The sequence below is a fragment of the Truncatella angustata genome (genome assembly GCF_020726525.1).
Source record: "Truncatella angustata strain MPI-SDFR-AT-0073 chromosome Unknown BKA67scaffold_1, whole genome shotgun sequence".
Taxonomy (NCBI): domain Eukaryota; kingdom Fungi; phylum Ascomycota; class Sordariomycetes; order Amphisphaeriales; family Sporocadaceae; genus Truncatella; species Truncatella angustata.
Genome location: NW_025763381.1, coordinates 5,147,106 through 5,159,825, shown reverse-complemented (window position 1 = coordinate 5,159,825; position 12,720 = coordinate 5,147,106). Strand labels below are relative to the sequence as shown.

At 48.9% G+C, this 12,720-nt stretch overlaps 4 protein-coding genes across 4 annotated transcripts; 2 read left to right on the top strand and 2 right to left on the bottom strand.

Moving 5' to 3' along the window:
* Positions 1 to 174: 174 nt before the first annotated feature.
* On the bottom strand, positions 175 to 3,781 carry BKA67DRAFT_548132 (ATP-dependent RNA helicase dbp-4). Its single transcript, XM_046101495.1, has 6 exons — positions 2,794 to 3,781; positions 2,439 to 2,736; positions 2,270 to 2,313; positions 1,915 to 2,078; positions 1,713 to 1,863; positions 175 to 1,554 (listed from the first exon to the last, which is right to left on the bottom strand). Exons 1-6 carry the CDS (start codon positions 3,456 to 3,458, stop codon positions 489 to 491), a joined length of 2,388 nt encoding a protein of 795 aa, XP_045964600.1. The 5' UTR covers positions 3,459 to 3,781; the 3' UTR covers positions 175 to 488.
* A 670-nt stretch (positions 3,782 to 4,451) lies between these two features.
* Positions 4,452 to 7,539, top strand: BKA67DRAFT_653646 (peptidase family M1-domain-containing protein; the record flags this gene model as incomplete). Its single annotated transcript, XM_046106411.1, has 5 exons — positions 4,452 to 5,077; positions 5,263 to 5,475; positions 5,582 to 6,905; positions 6,957 to 7,382; positions 7,429 to 7,539. 5 exons carry the CDS (start codon positions 4,452 to 4,454, stop codon positions 7,537 to 7,539), a joined length of 2,700 nt encoding a protein of 899 aa, XP_045964599.1.
* A 229-nt stretch (positions 7,540 to 7,768) lies between these two features.
* Positions 7,769 to 8,518, bottom strand: BKA67DRAFT_589909 (dienelactone hydrolase family protein; the record flags this gene model as incomplete). Its single annotated transcript, XM_046104522.1, has 1 exon — positions 7,769 to 8,518. The coding sequence occupies one exon, from the start codon at positions 8,516 to 8,518 to the stop codon at positions 7,769 to 7,771; it is 750 nt and encodes a 249-aa protein (XP_045964598.1).
* Positions 8,519 to 8,913: 395 nt separating this feature from the next.
* On the top strand, positions 8,914 to 10,558 carry BKA67DRAFT_548125 (alpha/beta hydrolase fold-domain-containing protein). Its single transcript, XM_046101494.1, has one exon. It carries the CDS (start codon positions 9,171 to 9,173, stop codon positions 10,437 to 10,439), a length of 1,269 nt encoding a protein of 422 aa, XP_045964597.1. The 5' UTR covers positions 8,914 to 9,170; the 3' UTR covers positions 10,440 to 10,558.
* The last annotated feature ends 2,162 nt before the right edge of the window (positions 10,559 to 12,720 follow it).

Genomic DNA, 12,720 nt, shown 5'->3' with positions numbered 1-12,720 from the left:
GGGCATTAATAATAAGGCTGATGCCGCGTAAGTAAGTCAACGTAGACTGAGGTTAGTACATAATAAGTGCAGTACAGTACATTGTAGCGCCACTGTCCGGGGGGGCCGTTTAGTGGGGGTTGGTGATAGTCACATAGTACCGGACAATTAATGGCATATAATCTACCGTACCTACATAACTTTAGTATTGCAGCACTTGGAAACGCTTGGAACATGAGCAGCTATGTTGGTTAGTAAATCGGCATGGCATCATGTCAATGGACTGAATAAAAAATAACAATAAAACAAGACGTCTACCTATCTCGGCATCTTCTGCATTGGGCAGGTCATATTAGCAGCACAAATGACTCCTTGACGGGATAAGCAGGCAGCACCGCCATGTGTGCACCACGAGAGGAGAACGCTAAAAAGGTTGTTTTGTTATGCCTTCCCGCATGCATCTTTCTTCGGCGCCTGACTGTACGTACAGTGGGTATAGTAGAGCAAATCTAATCCTCAAGTAGACCTGCCGCCAGAGCCTCATAATCTTCCAAAGTGTTGGGCTCGTCCGTGACCTCAATGACCTTGCCTCTGCCCTTGCGAGATTCCTTCTCGTTTTCATCCTCCGAATCATCTTGGAACCACTTCTTGGCCTTCTTCTTTGGTCGCTCGTCCTCGCCGTCACTCTCACCAGCGACAGGAAGTGATCGCAGCAAGTCCAAGGCCCGCTCTGCATCCTCCGAAGTGCCCAGCGTGGCCGGATCTCCGCCAGCAATGTCTTCTCCGGCAGCCTCCATGCGTTCCCTCTCCTTCCTCTTGATCTTCTTCTCTTGTCTTCTTTCCTTGGCCAATTGTTTGTCGTCCACGTCGGCCTCCCGCACACGCTTCGCTTCCTCCTCCACAAATTTCTGCCGCAGAGCATCCACCGGTCCTTCTTGCTTGAAGTCGTCCTCGCCCTGGAGCTCATACAATTGATGTGCTTCTCCGTCGTCGTCGAAGACCATCCTTGTACCTTTGCCCTTGTACTTGAGCATTTGCTTCTTGGACGTGAGCATCTTCTCTCGCCGCTTGGAGTCGACGACGAGTTCTGCTCCTCCGTAAACTGGAACGACCTTTCCTCTGGGATCCACGCCGTCCTTGGCCGCTGAGTCAAGCTCATCGCCCTTGAGCACGCGCTTCGTGTTGAAGAAATCATCGTCCTCGTCTTCGTCGTCGCGGAGGTCTGCGTAGTGTTTCGACAGGACGTCCTGGTTTTCACGCTGGAACATCTTGTCATATTTTGTGCGGACCTCGTCCTTCTTGCTGAGCTTCTTGACCTTCTCGCCCTCCGAGTCATACTCGGACCCACTTGAGAGGTCCAGTTCGGCCCGGGATCTGTTCTTAAGCTTCCTGATATCTTCTGGCCTTTGCTGCTTCACGTGCGGCATTTCAGGAAGACCCAAGCTAGCAGAGTAACCTTCCAGATCCAACGCCCGGAGGTCGAAGATGTTTTTTTCTTTTTGCAGACTGATGCTACGCGTGTAACTGATAAACGCCTTCTGTCCAAGATATTTCAGATCGGCATTGTGGAAGCACCTATATCACATGGGATCAGTAACTGTTTATCTGTGATAGCCCATCCCGACAAGTTTTCTGGGGAGGCTGTCATCTACCCCAGAGGCCTCATCACGCCAGGATGCAGTACACATCACCCCCTGTGCTTGCGGTATGAGGTAGATCAGGATGCTGCTTACAAATCTTGTATCTGTGAAGTGATCGCTTGCTTCTTCTTCTCTCGTACATTGACTCGCTGTATCGGAACCTTCTTGCGCTCTAGACTCTTGATCATCCCTTCTTCTTCTGACGGATCGAGGAAGAGGATAGCCTTGCCGTCGCTTCCATAACCTGAGATGTGTCAGCAAATACTCCTGGTATGTGTTTTCAAGTGGATCCTACGAGCTGTTCGTCCGACTCTATGAATATACGTGTCTGCATCCTCGGGAGCATCAACCTGGACCACCCAATCCACCTTTGGGAAATCCACTCCACGGGCCACAACGTCGGTCGCAAGGAGGCAGGAATATTGGGCCGAAGTGTATCTGCGGTTGATTTCTAGACGTCTGCATTACGAGAAAAACTCCAGTTAGTTTATTTTGTCATGACGATAGGGAGTGTTCTTTGGGCTCATGTCCTGTCCAAGACCACTGCTCTCGCTTCCCAAAAGACCTGCACACCAAGACAGGAGGCCATCGAATGATATTCGTCCGCGCGGAGAGGGGAGTTAGGGGTGTGGGTTGTTTTCTGTACGTACGCTACTTGTTTCTGGCGACCGTGCAAATGTAGGAGAGGGATACCCTACGCAAGAATCAAGTCAGCAATGGATTGTTCGAGATAGAGACACGGAGAATTCCACTCCGCTCTCTGAGAGGACATAGGTAACAGCCAAGCAGAGTGGTTGGGGGCACCTGAGAGCTACTTACCGGTTGTAATTTCTTGAAGCACTCGAAGACAAATCGAACTTGCTTTCCCGATGACAAAAAGACAATCATCTTGCTCTTTAGATTCGCCTTGATAAATGAATACAAGGTATCGAGCTTCTCGGGCAGCGGTGTTACCAGATAATGCTGGGCCAAAGTAGTCGGAGTTGCAGACTCGTCAGTCTCGTGGACATCGATGTACTCGGGTTCCTTCAAGGACAGACGCGCAAGATCCGAGACTCGGCGGCTTTGGGTGGCAGAGAAAAGTAGGGTTTGGCGATGCTTTGGCAGATGTTCGATTCTAGTTGTCAAGAGTTAGCCCTGCTTCCGATGGATGACGAACAGCATGTTTCCCTACAGGGCATCGACGGCACTTTGGAAGCCCATGTCGAGGACACGGTCGGCTTCGTCCATGACGAGTATCTGCAGATTGTCGACATCGAACCCGGCAGTCTGATCCAAATGCTGTAACATTCGGCCAGGAGTGCAAACCAGGATGTTCATTCGTCCCATACGGTCGGCCTCCTCCTTGAGATTTTTACCTCCGACGACCAAGCCAGCGGAGAAACTGTGGTACCGGCCGATCTTGCGGAGAACCTCGAATGTTTGCACGGCCAGCTCTCTCGTCGGGCTGACTATCAAGGCGCCGAGCCCGTCGTGCTCGGTCCATTGCTGACGAACCAACGCTTCGAGGGCGGGGATCAGAAAAGCCAGCGTCTTGCCACTTCCCGTCTTGGCGGCCCCGAGAATATCACGGCCCTTGAGGGCGAGTCCGATGGCCTTGGCTTGGATTGCTGTCGGGGTTTGAAAGTGCGACCGCTCAAGACCAGAGGCTGTCTTTTGGGAGAGCGGGAGGTCGGCAAATCGCTGTATGAGACAAGTTTTCGGGTCGAATTCGTCGAGTGCTTTCTTCAAGTGGGCGAGGTCGTCGACTGTACGTTTCCGTTTCATCGTTCTTGACTCCGCTGGCTTGGCCTTCTTCTTGCCGCCTTGCGACGGCGGCCCTGTTGTTCGGGTCGGCATTTTGGGCGATCAGCTTGCAAAGGGTGGCGCCACAGCACAGCACTGGACAGCACAGGAGAGGATTTTGGGCGATTCGGGGAGGTGTTCGGCGGTGAGTCGACCGTCACTGCTCATGCGACCCTCTTGATCAGGTTGGCAATGTAACCGTGGACTGTTTCAATGTAGATGTCACGATGGTGCTCACGATGGTGTTCGTCCACGATGGAGTGAGTAGTGGGGGCTCTCAACTTTTCGGTGGGCCCCTGCTATCTTTCTTATCGGAGCACGCTACAGGCTGGTCTGGGTCTTGTTTATATGCAGGTTAGTTCGATGCTAACTTATCCGTGACTATTATGCACATGCATAAATAATATGATGCTACATGTGTGCTCACAAATGATGCCACGCTAATCTACCTGTAGTCTGCTGTACCGCAACTGTCTCTTGACAGCCCAAGATAACTTCCTCTTCTAATGATTGGTTTCCCTCAGTCTACACTAGATTAAAATCATCTCCGTTCTTTACATAACTACTGAGGGAACCAGAATGAGCTCCGGAAGTGAGGAGCTGCAGATATGATGTACCGTTTAGTCCCAGGTAAGTTTCGCGTGTGAACTTTTGTAAGCACCGCTTACTTGCCTGTTTCATAAGTACGAGGAGCTTCTTGGAGCTTTACCGATCCTGATGCGAAATGCAGGTGAGAGGGGGACGATGAGGGTCAAGTTCTAGGTTAGGTTGCTTGTGATCAAACAGGAAGGTGGAAAGCTTGTCGTCATTGGAAACTCGGCTGACTTCCTAACCTTACCTATGGACTGACATAGGCAACCGCAAGACCCCTGTAGTCGTGATGCGACCAATACCCTGACTCCGAACGCCGTGATTTGGAGCTTTCGGCGAAGGCGCCATAATGCTGCCAGCTTGATTTCTTGCCAACTATACTGTCTAAATATCTTGAAAACGTAAATACAGTACACACATCCAGTCTGGTTATACCATCGCTTGCCGTAAGACAACATGCGCGAAATCCTTGGCTGTACGCAGGCCCCTTCGTTTCGGCTGCCTGATACCATAAGCCCCCGACACTACGCAATTGAGATTGAACCCGATCTGGAGACCGGCACGTTCGTAGGCCGAGTCACTATTCAGTTGCGTATCCTAAAGCCAACACAGTATATCGTTTTCCACGCACTTAGATTGCATATTACGCGAGCAGATATTGAGCCTGAAGGAGGCATCATCTCACACCCGGATATCTACTACAGCCCCGACCAGGAGGCAGCATATCTCAAACTAGAGAGCAAGCTTCATGCAGGTTCCGAGGCTATCTTGACTCTCAGATATGGCGGTCGGATCGCACCTCCAGGCGCCATGGGCGGCCTGTCCTCCACGCCATATCAGCAGCCAGATGGCCAGCTAAAGCTTGGCTTCGAGACCATGTTCGAACCGACATTGGCGCGATCAGTCTTCCCTTGTTTCGATGAACCTGACCTCAAGGCAGAATTCTTAATTTCCATGATCGTCTCTGCAGATTTAACATGTCTAAGCAACATGGAGATTGATTCTGTCCACCCCGTCGAGTCATCTGTGACAGCACCAAAAAAGCGAGTCACCTTCGATACCAGCCCTAAGATGTCTACATAGTACGTATAGCACAGAACAAATTGCGTTCTCATGTTCCATTTACCATATGATAAAGCACTAGTCCTTCTAATCCTGGAGGTCCTCCGAGAAGTGAATCTCAGAGTCTTACTCCAGCCAGAATGTCAAAGAGTATTCTGTCGTCATGGAAAAAGAAATTGACTAATTGGGATTTTTCGCAACGCAGTCTTGTGGTTATGGTCGCTGGCTATTTCAATGTTCTTGAGACAAATGACTTCCATGTTCCCATTCGTGTTTGGGCAGCATTGGACAAGGATATCGACAGTGCTGCCTATGCGCTTGAAATCGCGGTGAAAAGCATGAGGGCGCATGAGAAAAACTTCGGTCTAAAGTATCCTTTGCCTAAGCTCGACATGGTGGCTATTCCAGGGCATCAAGGGTATGTGAGCACGTGTTTTTTTAACTGTTCCGTTTCGCATCAAAACAAGGTTCATTTTCTTGTGGAGCTTGAGCAATTTATAATTCTCGTGTTGACATTGTATCAGTGGCATGGAGCATTGGGGTTGTGTCACATACGAGGAACGGGGCCTCGTTCTTCCCTCGAACCCGTCCGAGTATAACAAACTAGTTTCGGCTATAATCATTTCCCATGAGCTTGCTCATCAATGGTTTGGAAACATCGTGACAATGAAGTTCTGGGACTCGCTTTGGCTCAATGAAGCCTTTGCCGAATGGGCAGCATTCCTTGCTGTCTCAGAAATCCTCCCAAATTTTGATGCCTGGTCAAGCTTTATTGCAAGCAATCCAGACACTTCATTCCCAGGAGGATTGCAGGCTGCGCTGGAGCTGGACTCTAATTCTGGCAGTCACGCTATTCAAGCCCCTGGACTACCGGCTGGGGCGATGTTCGACAGTATTACATATCTGAAAGGATGTAGCATCATACGTATGTTGGCAGAGGAAATCGGCAAAAGTTTGTTTCTCGATGGTATTAAACTCTATCTCGAACGCTTCAAGTATGCCAATGCTACCACCGGACAACTATGGAGCACACTAAGTGAAGTAAGCGGACGTGATGTTGGGAAAATTATGGCAGCTTGGACGGAAAATGTTGGCTATCCGCTTTTGACAGTCAACGAAATTCGGCCAACGGGTGAAATAGTTGTCAGCCAATCCCGATTCCTACAGAACGGAAACATCGATTCTAAGGCAGGGCCGTACCCTGTCTCGATCAAGCTCAAAGGTCCTGATGGAGTTACGACGCATCCTTTGGTGAGCACTGAAACTAGAATTCGTACCAACTTGTTCAAGTACAAACTTAACGCTGATTTGGTCGGATTCTACCGTGTATCTTATCCAATTTCACGCATTCATAAGTTTGGGGTGCAGTTTGCTGGGGATTACCTCTCGACCAATGACAAAGTAGGCATTATTTCAGACCTAGCGGCTGTTGTGGCAACAGGTTCGACGTCTCGAAGTGCAAGGCTTCCCGATTTCCTGGACTTCCTATTCACCATCAAGAACCATGTGGAGAGCTTGTTCGTATGGCGTGAAATTCTCGGACAAATGCAGAAAATCCGAGCGGCCTTCCTTTTCGAGGGCGATGAAGTTCTGCGCATCTTGGAAAGGGTGAAACACCAATTACTAGCACATTTGATTGCGAAAGGGCTGCTAAAGTTCAAATCAAGCGATACGACCAAGGGAACATTCCTCAAATCACTTCTATATGGCCAGCTGCAAGAACACCCGATAGTGCAGAAGAATGCCCGGGAATCCTGGGATCGGCTACTAGACGGGGAGAAGGACGCACTGAACCCAAATATCAAGAGACACATATTTGACATAGTTGTCTCCATTGATGATACAGACGTAAGTCGTACAAATATCGTGCGGGCCATGTGATGACTAATAGTACTGTAGATGACATGGAACCAGCTAAAATCAATCGCATTTGACGGCGCTTACATCCATCCGGGTGATCCTGTAACTCCTGCTGAGGCTTTCGCCTCCCTCGGTAACTCGTCAAAACCTGACATCATTGCCCGCACTTTGCTTCTCATCACACCCTCAGAAGGTACACCGAGCACTCAATTAGCTGCAAAAAGAACATCGCCGTTTGTTGTGAACAATGGCGCTCGTCAGAGCTTACTGAGCACTCTGCAAAGACACCCAACTGGTGCAGAGACTTCCTGGAGATGGCTGCAAGATAACTGGGATGTACTGCAGAAGAGTACAGAGACGGGCGTCATCAACGGATATAGCTATATCAGCGGGGCGTTGGCCGGTCTTGCAACTTCGGCTCACTTGGTACAGGTCGAAGACTTCTTTGCGGGAAAAACTGGTGTTGTAAGTAACTTCGAAACTCACACGAGAGCCATCTAATATCATACAGTCGAACAAGTTGATACTCACACAAGCGATGGATATTATACGAGCAAGGTCTCGCCTTATTGACGCGGATCGAGGAGAGTTGTTGAAATGGGCTAAGAGAAATGGTCTGTAGAAGTGACCGTAGTCATGTTTGAATGAATTGATTCGAGCAAACTAGAAGGGCACATACCATGAGTGGGATTTCCGATTAGAATAAGCATTTCTCCTTTGACACGCAACCTGAACGATACCATCTCGTCAACAATTGAATTGAACATGCATTGACAAACACTACTCGCTGTATTTTACACATTGCGTTGAGGCTTCAGAAAGAAGATACTTCGCGTGTAGGCCTCCTGCCACTATTCAGAGCGTAGATGTTCCCTGAACCACGCGACAGCGGCATTCTTGCCCCGTATCATAGCCAGTCGCTCACCTTCCATCTTCTCGTTTCCGCGGACGAAACATGCGTGCTCGACACCAGGAAAGTGCTCATAGACGAACGGTACACCTAGCTTTGGCAGTGTCTGAAATGTGTGCAGCTTCAACTCCTCCGTATACTGGAGATCCTTCTCTGGCGCCAACATCTGCACGGGGATCTTTCCAACTTCGTTGATATCCTTCTTGACCAGGAGCGACGGATGCCCAACGGTTATGCAATCCACCAGAGGAGGTTGGTGCTCCGCCGCCGCAAGCCGGAAGCAAGCCCACCCTCCATAACAAAACCCAGCGGCCCCGATCTTTTTGTGCTTCTGGCGCAGGATCCGGGCGAACTCGAAGATCTCGGGCTCCCGAATCTCGCGGGAGTTTCTGGTGACGCAACCCTTGAGGTCGACCTCGTGCCAGCGGCCGTTCACCATGGGCTCAAAGGCCGGGACTTCGCCTCCGAGGAAGTCCGGCACGTATACGGTGACGTCGGCCTCCTTGGCGTAGTGGTCTGCAAGCAGCCGGACATTGGGGAAGGTCCAGCCAAAGAGGTCGTGCACGATCATGACGGCATTTTCCCGGTTGGAGCCTGTCACATAGGTGTCATTTTGGCCAATCTTGGTGGTTTGGCCGACTGGGGTGCCCTCCCAGGTGAAGCCGCGGGTGCAGCAGTCGTTTACGGACATGGTGAATGTATCGCTTGAATAGTGCCCTCAAAAGTTTTAGGTTTAAAAGCAGATAGTTGTATAAGCCATGCACAATTTCTTTTGCGACACAACAGAAGTAATATGGTAAGTGGGCGGAGATACCGGGTTTAATGTTGTCCGATGATCAACGTTTCATATCGTTGGCTTATCTTAGGGTTTTATACATTTGACCAATACTTGACGTAGGTAGCACAACTGCCTGTATGCAAGTTCAACATGTCCGGTCTTAGCCTTCGGTATCAACAGGGATTGGTGCGCCTACAGAGTGGATGCATTCTCCCAAGCTAAACACTCTGATTGGTTGGCGCGTAACTTGAAGCCACTATCTCCAAATTGCCAAGCGGTGCCCTCTTTGTCATTTCTAATTCGGAAATCCTATGATCCCTTTGTAGGCAGCACGACTGTCTTCAGGTATGCAGTTAGAGACAGTGAGTCATTCCGGACATGAGAAGGATGGGGCTGTATATTTCCAACAAGCTGAACGTTGGCTGACTTAATCTTTTGTGAACATGTTCGCCATCACGACCTCTTATTGGCTGTAGCGTAAGTTGAGGCTGCGCTCATGCAATTGCTGTATGCCTCATTTGTAATGTTCAAGTGAGGTGATAGTGTTTGTTCCGTTGGGGTGTTCATGCGAAAGTGGAGGTTGGCACGATGCGTTGTGCTAGGTCTATATAAGACTGCATATTCCCATGTTTGTATAACAGGACTCCTTTTCTCATGGCAGCTTGATCTTTTCAGTTTACGAATCTCTAAAGCTTTCGGAGTCCCTCGAAACAATTGTCCCCTGAGAAATATAATCGAATCCGCAAAATTCCTGCGACACCTGACCAGTATGGCTGATACCACCTCTGAGCATATTGCTGCTACCCGAGCGGAGCTGGAGGCTATGGAGCAAGTCTCCCTCAAGGAACTTGGCCCTTGCCCGCCAGACCTGGAAGAGTCAATACTGGAAATTCCTCTCAAAGACGGCTTCATCAGTCACACCATTCTCGTCAGGCCAGTCGCCAAATCGTTGCCATTGACGTCAGGCGCCAACGTGGTAGCTACGAGGTGTCCCCTTATCGTCTTGACGCATGGTGGCAGTTTCACGTATTGCAGTCCTAACAATGTGCTCTCTCCCGCCCGTGCGTGCGCATCACACTTCAATGCCATTGTCGCTTGCATAGAGTACAAGCTATCACCTGAGTACCGCTTTCCTGCAGCGCCTCAAAGCGCATGGGAAGTTATCGCTTGGCTTTCCGAACCCAGCAACCTCAATGAGGGAATCCTGAAACCTGAAGGCCTGGAGTTTGATCCCAGACTAGGTTTCGTACTTGGAGGCATGAGTGCCGGCGCAAACATCACTGCAGTTATAGCAGGCATTGACAGCGCCGCGAAGGCGGGAGGCCATGACGAGCTGGTACAAGGTCTCCCAGAGATAGCTTCCAGCATTACTGGACTGTTCATCACAGTACCCTACATGATGGAATCCGAGGCCATCCCCAACCAGTACTTGGATATGTTTCGGTCTCATGATGAGCACGCAGATGCACCATTCCTCAACGCTAAGAGCCTAGAAGACATATCGATGATCTACAAGCAGGACGTCCGCTCGCCCTGGTTCTCGCCCCTCAACTTGGACCTCGCCAAGATTCAGAAGCAACATCCTGGAAAGGTCTATGTTCAGTGTGGGCAGCTGGATATCTTACGTGACGATGCCGTGATCTACGAGCGCGTAATCAGAGACAGAGGCCTCGCGGAAACCAAAATGGACGTCCTCCAAGGGCACGACCATGCGTGCTGGTGTAACTTACCCCTGCCTCAGGCTCACACAACGGAAGTAAAGGAGAGAACAATGGACGGCATGTCGTGGCTGGTAGGCATGGATTGGGACAAGTCAAGACCACTTTCACACTAGAATAAGTGACCGGAAAGTACATCGATAGGTTAGGAATCTTTTTTTTTAATCCAAAAATTGCTCAAGGGTCCAATTCGGTTGTCAGTCCCTCGTCGTGCCAGGGGCGGTTATCATTACGGAATGTTGGTAGGGTAGCTTAAATGCAACCGCTTGTAAGGGCAAACCAAGAGCTCAGAGAAATGCTGTAAATTTGGCTGGTATATTTCTGTTGTGATGTCATCTTCTTTCATATTCCGATTGCTTGCTCATCTTCTTTCCGGAGCTTCCGGGGATCATCATGTTATAAATGCTAGGTATCATGCCGTTCTTCAATATCTGTCCAGTGAACCGTCAGGTGCCATTTAAACCAATGTCTTGTTCGGCAGTCATCCGCGTATTCGGTACGTAGATTTAATTGTCATCTGTATATCTATACGCAGACAGCCTGGGTTTGGCTGTTTACTATCTCCAGCCGTCTCAACGTGCGGAGAAACTTTCAAGGACGTTCGTCCGCGCCAGACATGCGATATATTTGGGAGAGAATCCCCAAGAATTTCTTTTTGTTATGAATGTCTCTTTTACAATTCCTCAAGACCCGTGTATATTTACATTAGCCTTGGGGCAACATAGAAGATATGACCGGTCGGTTGTCGGTTGCCGCGTGCTGCTTGACAAGGGTGTCCTCAGCGGTAATTATATTTCACCGTCTAATAGCCCATCAGATTCTGCCGAAATCTATCAACATATTGATACAAAGACTCAAGAAGTCGCATAAGTTTGATCATTCGCTGGTTTATCTGTAACAAACCGTCTTATTCTATAGTAGGATGTCAGCTCCCCAATTGAAACACTTGACATATCAAGTAACGTTCGAGGTTGTTCTAAGTTGTGATGCTAAAATATCTATTGCAAATTGATTTTAAAATCCGTGGGCTCTTTTAAGTGTCGTTTGGGCAGCCTGTACGGCTTTCTTGACTTTGTATTCAGGTTAGAATATCGGATAGTTGCCGATTCTATATCACTGGCCCTTGAACACAGTTTTTAGCCACGGATTTTGTAGTCAGTGGCAACTACTACGGAATAGTAACGAAATCTATAAGCAGAGTGTTAGTGAGAAAGCACAATATGTCGGGCTTGTATGGTAAGTAAAGTAAAATAATCAGCGACAGATCTGCTACGATAACTATGGAGGCGAAGCGCACCTGGCGCTTCCACATGTCGCTGAAAAGAAAACTAAAAAGAAGACTTGCTGAACCATTCGAGGATGATCACTACCGATACGATGTCAACTGCTTAGGACAACTCATGATGTAATGCAGATCTTAAGTAGGTTCACCTATCGGAATCTGGACAATATAGGCACATTAATTCCCAAGCACGCTAATAGTTAGTCGCAGTTCATATCCTGCCAGATGATTGTCTCTACCAAGGCAGCTATGAAAGGGATGCCAGCAGTTTAACATCACGCTGAGGACAAGTGCGATGTGGGGTTACCTCTAACGACATCTGTCTGGTCGTAGCGACTTCTACTTGCCGGCCACTCCGTGGTAAATGAAACTGTATGGCGACGATATACAGCTTCCTACTGGGAGTAATGTTGTGGGTCCCACCGTGATGTTGTCTTTGTCAGCGTTGACATAAATGCGGCCTGATATTAGGATCACATTCTCAGATTTGCCGAGTGCGGTTGTGAGGTGGTTGTCACTGGCGAGGTATTCTCCTATGCGGGCACCATCTTTTGCGTCACGACCATGAGGATGAAATCAATTCGTGGTATTGAGCGGGAGTATTGGGGCGATGAGTTGGTTGATATCTTTTCTGGTCTGAGAACGAGAGGCTTACTTCGGGATGGGATTCCCATCAAGAATTTCACGATAAAAGCTGAAGTGAATTTCCTCTGGGGGAATTATATGGTCAATTGGGAAATATATTCATTGCTGAAAGGAAGGCAGCGACGGATTTGCGGCCCTGGGTTGGGAGGTTGCCTGACGAAGCAGCCAAACAGCATAGAAACAACGATAAGAAGAGCATCTGTGTAATCTTTTTGGCAGTTTGCCAGCCACAGCATGGGGTACGAGCTTTAATCGTCGTACAGATTGCTCTATTAAACTGTCGTACATGCTATCATTTGGTGAGCTGTTTTCTTTCATCCGAGCCTAGGTCCGTTGGCAGTCCACATATGTATGTAAATAAATCCCGAGGTAATTTTGGCAACCTAACGTTAACGGTTGTCGATACTGGGAGGTATGTAAGTCTACATTTCCGATACCTTGAGTGATTAATGGACTTTTACTGTGTTACA